The sequence below is a fragment of the Mandrillus leucophaeus genome, unplaced genomic scaffold (assembly GCF_000951045.1).
Source record: "Mandrillus leucophaeus isolate KB7577 unplaced genomic scaffold, Mleu.le_1.0 Scaffold123, whole genome shotgun sequence".
NCBI lineage: Eukaryota > Metazoa > Chordata > Mammalia > Primates > Cercopithecidae > Mandrillus > Mandrillus leucophaeus.
The window spans coordinates 4,727,663-4,733,560 of record NW_012100654.1 but is presented as its reverse complement, the minus strand read 5'-3'; the positions used below and the strand labels follow the sequence as shown (position 1 = coordinate 4,733,560).

At 38.8% G+C, this 5,898-nt stretch overlaps 1 protein-coding gene across 1 annotated transcript in view; it reads right to left on the bottom strand.

The window, feature by feature from the left end:
* The window catches only part of KPNA1 (karyopherin alpha 1 (importin alpha 5)), a 76,906-nt gene that overhangs the window by 25,389 nt on the left and 45,619 nt on the right, over nucleotides 1-5,898 (bottom strand). Inside the window, exons 6-8 of the mRNA XM_011971570.1 lie at nucleotides 4,409-4,497; nucleotides 3,987-4,086; nucleotides 1,887-2,050 (exon numbers count right to left, since the gene is read on the bottom strand). Of these exons, the coding sequence (XP_011826960.1) occupies nucleotides 1,887-2,050; nucleotides 3,987-4,086; nucleotides 4,409-4,497 (353 nt within the window). The remainder of the gene's footprint in view (nucleotides 1-1,886; nucleotides 2,051-3,986; nucleotides 4,087-4,408; nucleotides 4,498-5,898) is intronic.

Genomic DNA, 5,898 nt, shown 5'->3' with positions numbered 1-5,898 from the left:
AGAGAAAGAAATAAAGAGTATTCAATTAGGAAAAGGGGAAGTCAAATTGTCCCTAGTTGCAGATGACATGATTGTATATTTAGAAAACCCCATCGTCTCAGCCCAAAATCTCCTTAAGCTGATAAGCAACTTCAGCAAAGTCTCAGGATACAAAATCAATGGGCAAAAATCACAAGCATTCCTATGACAAAGGGCTAATATCCAGAATCTACAAAGAAATTAAATTAATTTACAAGAAAAAACAACCCCTCAAAAAGTGGGCAAAGGATATAAAGAGACACTTCTCATAAAAGACTTTTATGCAGCCAACAGACACATGAAAAAATGCTCATGATCACTGGTCATCAGAAAAATGCAAATCAAAACCACAATGAGATACTATCTCATGTCAGTTAGAATGGCAATCATTAAAAAGTCAGGAAACAAGAGATGCTGGAGAGGATGTGAAGAAATAGGAACACTTTTACACTGTTGGTGAGTGTAAATTAGTTCAACCATTGTGGAAGACAGTGTGGCGATTCCTCAAGGATCTAGAACAAGAAATACTATTTGACCCAGTGATCCCATTACTGGGTATATACCCAAAGGATTATAAATCATGCTACAACAAAGACACATGCATGTTTATTGCAGCACTATTCACAATAGCACAGACTTGGAACCAACCCAAATGTCCATCAATGATAGACTGGATTGAGAAAATGTGGCACATATACACCATGCAATACTATGCAGCCATAAAAAAGGATGAGTTCATATCCTTTGCAGGGACATGGATGAAGCTGGAAACCATCATTCTGACTAAACTATCACAAGGACAGAAAACCAAACACTGAATGTTCTCACTCATAGGCGGGAACTGAATGATGAGAACACCTGGACACAGGGTGGGGAACATCACACACCAGGGCCTGTGGTGGAGTGGGGAGCAGGCAGAGGCATAGCATTAAGAGAAATACCTAACGTAAATGACAAGTTAATGGGTGCAGCAAATCAACATGGTACGTATGTATACCTATGTAACAAACCTGCATGTTGTGCACATTTACCCTAGAACTTTTTTAAAAAGTCAAAAAAAAAAAATGGCTAAAATATATAGTAGTCTAGTGACTGAAGAATACAAAGGATTACTTCCCAGATTTTGAATGATGTACTTCAGACTCCTGCAGCATCATACTGCCATTAATTCACATTAGCACGACATTACTGATCTGCATCCGGTCTGTAGCCTGCTATAATCCCAGAGTTTTGTATTTTGTATTAATACATTATAACTATCTAATCTATTCCAAATGTCATGTTCGAGACAATGTCTCCTTGCATCTACTTTCTACTTTGAATTTCCCATGGCTTGTAACTGTACCATTTCTCCATTATGTTATCATTTTCATTTTTTTCTTCTGCAGTATCTAAAAATTTGATTATTACGGTCTCATATTATTTGTCACGAGTAAATTTTCCACTTCGTTATCAAAAGCATCACAGACATGATAAAGCAAAATAAAGATTCAATTTCTGATATTTGTCTAAAATAAGCTCTAAATGAGACAGACAGATAAGGAATGACTATTTTAGTGGCAGTATGCCTTCTGATGTCCAGTGGTTGATCTCAGGTCATCCAGTACGAGCCTGCAACTACACATATCGGAGTTTTCCCAATGTTTCTGCCAAAGGTCTGCTAACAGCAGAGGAGTAAGAGGTTCTCTATAAACCTCAATAAAACAAGACAAACGGATCTGACATCAACATAAACAAGTAACAAAAACAGTAGCCCAAACCACAATAAATCAATTATCATGTATAATCAATTAATATTTAAGTATTAGCAGCTAGAAAACTAGTACCAAGGGAAAAAAAGTGGACACACTTTCTAAAAGATATCTTACATCAGCAGTTCCACAAGTCTCCTACATACTCCCGCATCGATGACTGCTTGAATTTTATCATTGGGTCCATCTGATAGATATGAGAGGGCCCAGCAGGCATCAGCCAGTACATCAGTGTCACTGACAAACAGCAACCAGGAAAGCACATTCAGACATGGAGAAACCTGTAAAAGGAAAATGATGATTATGAAATTTAATAGCCTAAAGCCAGAAGTGAGGTGAGATACTCAAGAAAGCAACCAGGCATATACTTGGTGACTTCTAGGGTGATTTGCTCTTCTAAAGATGAAGCAGCAAGTACCTAAGTGGCATTTCCATCTTTGGCAATGTTGTCAGTGATCTTGCACTAATCTGTAGTCAAAGCCCAAGGAAAATAATTTCAGAGAGCAAAGTTTTATATACATCAATTCTTGGAGTGAGATTCCCTGTCAAAACACATTCTTTGTGGACTAAATAGGTAAAGGAACTTTCACAAATGCGAAAGCTATAAAATTCTGTATTTCAGATACTTTGTTATAGACCAGAAATGCTAAGGTTTTAAGATGAATTCAGTGAAATATGATTCCCAATTAAAAACAACTACAAAAAAACCCGTTTAATATCCAGAATCTGCAAGAAATTCAAATCTAACAAAAACAATCCCATCAAGAAATTCAAATCTAACAAAAACAATCCCATCAAAAAGTGGGCTAAGGACACAAACAGCCAATTCTCAAAAGAAGATATACAAACAGCCAATAAACATATTAAAAAATGCAGCCAGGCACGGTGGCTCATGCCTGTAATCCCAGCACTCTGGGAGGCTGAGGTGGGTGGATCACCTGAGGTCAGGAGTTCAAGACCAACCTGGCCAAGATGGTGAAACCCCGTCTCTACTAAAAATACAAAAATTAGCTGGACGTGGTGGTGCGCCTGTAATCCCAGCTATTCGGGAAGCTGAGGCAGGAGTATCACTTGAACCCAGGAGGTGGAGGTTGCAGTGTGCCGAGACCGTACCAGTGCACTATAAGCCTGGGCAATAAGAGCAAAACTGTCTCAAAAAACCAAAAAACAAACAAACAAGAAAAATAGACGTTGGCATGAATGTGGTGAAAAGGGAACACTTTTACACTGTTGCTGGAAGTGTAAACCAGTAAAACCACTATGGAAAACAGTGTGGAGATTCCTTAAAGAACTAAAAGTATATCTACCATTTGATGCCCAATCCTATTCCTGGGTATCTACCCAGAGGAAAAGAAGTCATTATACGAAAAAGATACTTGTACACACAGGGTTAGAGCAGCACAATTCACAATTGCAAATGCACAGAACCAGCCCAAATGCCCATCAATCAACAAGTAGATAAAGAAAATGTGATATATATACCATAGACTACTACTCAGCCATAAAAAGGAACGAAACAATGGCATTTGCAGCAACCTGGATCGAACTGGAGACCATTATTCTAAGTAAAGTAACTCAGGACTGGAAAACCAAACATCAGATGTTCTCATTCATTAAGTGGGAGCTAAGCTATGAGGACACAAAAGCGTAAGAATGATACAATAGACTTTGGGGACTCAGGGAGAAAGGATTGGAGGTGGGTGAGAAATGAAAGACTCCACACTGGATACAGTATATACTGCTTGGGTGATGGGTGCACCAAAATATCAGAAATCACCACTCAACAAGTAACTCATGTACCTAAACACCACCTGTTCCCCAAAAACCTGTTGAAAAAAAAAAAAGAATCTCATGGACTCCCAGAGAACTCACAGATCACACTTTGAGAACCACTGTTTTAAGAGAACTGAAAGGATAGTCTCTTAATACAGTATACTAATTGTATGCAGCCTAATTTCAATAAGCTTTACAAATTCTTCCTTCATGCTATGCTTTATTTGCAGTCCCTTCGTAAATGTGCACCTTCAAGTTATGCTTTAAATTTGCTTTTTAAATAATAAAGAGAACCAACAAAAACAACACTGTTTGTCTGAAAACAGATAAAATTCTAACATTTTAAATTTTAACAAAAATTATCTTTCTGTTCACCTTACTATTGGTTGCTATATTCTTTTAATTGTATTTTTTCTGCCAGTGTCCCAAAAGCATAGTCCTTACCTTTGCAAATTCTGGAGGTGGACTTTTCCCTCTACAGAGATTAGACAAAGCCCATACTGCATTCCGGGTCATGGTCAGGCGGTTTTGCTTTGAAAATAACCTACAAGCACGATGGTACAATGGTAAACTATATAACAGACAGTGATTATCTGATGACATAAATACTAAATAATACTTTTGATAAAGAGATGTCTTCAGACAGCTTTTCTCCAAAACATTAAAACTTCATTAATTCTGATGCAAGTAATTCAGAATTTTGGCACGGAAAAAGATAGGGTGCTGGAGGAAATGATCTATACAAGAAAATATCTGGAATAAAAAATAACACTAGAAAATCCAAAATGATTTCCAAAGATGTAATGCTTTCTGAGGAATCTCTTACATTTTTATTCTCAAAAAGGAAGAAGGAAGAAGAAACTTACTGCAAAAGAGGGGGAAGGATATTGCAGTCTAAGACATAGTCCCTGCACATGGTACTATCTCCAGCAATGTTGCCAAGAGCCCAGACTGCCTGTGAAAGAATCATTCATTAATAAAGGCTACATAGTTTAATTCCCTCATAATTCTTTCAGATGCCAGTATACCACAATAACACGTTCATCGGCGAGTCAAATGAAATAGTTGTAGGATTGGGGGAGGAAGATAAGTAATATCCAAGAGTATACAATAAACAGAGGTTCTCAGTTTATTAAAGGAAAGAACTAATTCTTTTTTGTTTGTTTTTGTTTTTTGAGGCAGAGTCTCACTCTGTCACCCCGTCTGGAGTGCAACACAGTGAAACCCCATCTCTACTAAAAATACAAAATTACTCAGGTGTGGTGGTAGGCGCCTGTAATCTCAGCTACTCGAGAGGCTGAGGCATGAGAATTGCTTGAACCTGAGAGACAGAGTTGCAGTGAGCCGAGATTGAGCCAATGCACTCCAGCCTGGGTGACAGAGATTGTAAGACAGAAAGAAAGACAGACAGAAAGACAGACAGAAAGAAAGAAAGAGAGAGAGAGAGAAAGAGAGAGAAAGAAAGAAAAGCAAAGTAAAGCAAGAAAGCAAGAAAAAGAGAAAGAGAAAGAGAATTTTCTTGCTTACATAAGAAAACAGTGAACAAAAAGAAGTTTGTTTTCTGTACCCTTCTGCACAAAAGTAGCAAAGACTAGCCACTTTCTTTTTTTTGAGATAGGTCTCGCTCTGTTACCGAGGCTGGAGTATGGTGGTGTGATCTCGGCTCACTGCAGCCTCCACCTCCTGGAGCTCAAGTGAACCCTCCCACCTCAGACTATCAAACAGCTGGGACAACAGGCGTGTGCCACCATGGCCACCTACTTTATTTTCTGTAGAGATGGGGTTTCACCATGGTGCCCTGGCTGGTCTCGAGCTCCTGGGCTCAAGCAATCTGCCCACCTCAGCCTCCCAAGTGCTGGAATTACAGGCATGAGCCACAGCAACTGGTCTACTTTCAACACTTGAAATTTCTACAAGAAAAAACCTCTATCAGTAACTGCTTACATGGTCTAAAAAAGTACATATACATGGGTTAAAGAATGTCAGGTTTGGAAGGGGAAGATTATTTTGTGTCTAAGAGAAATTCCGCCTACAGTCACTAAGACATTTTCTATTTGATTAAGACTAAATTTCTAGAACACTCCTTTGTGACAATCCATAGATTACCAAAGCCAACTGGCAAAACTCAGCCCCTTATTATGACTGAAGGGAAATACTGTTTCTTTTTTTTTTTTTTTTTGAGACGGAGTCTTGCTCTCGTTGCCCAAACTGCAGTGCAATGACGCGATCTCGGCTCACTGCAACCTCCGCCTCTCGGGTTCAAGTAATTCTCCTGCCTCAGCCTCCCAAGTAGCTGGGATTACAGACACACACCACCACGCCCAGCTAATTTTTGTATTTTTAGTAGAGACAGGAT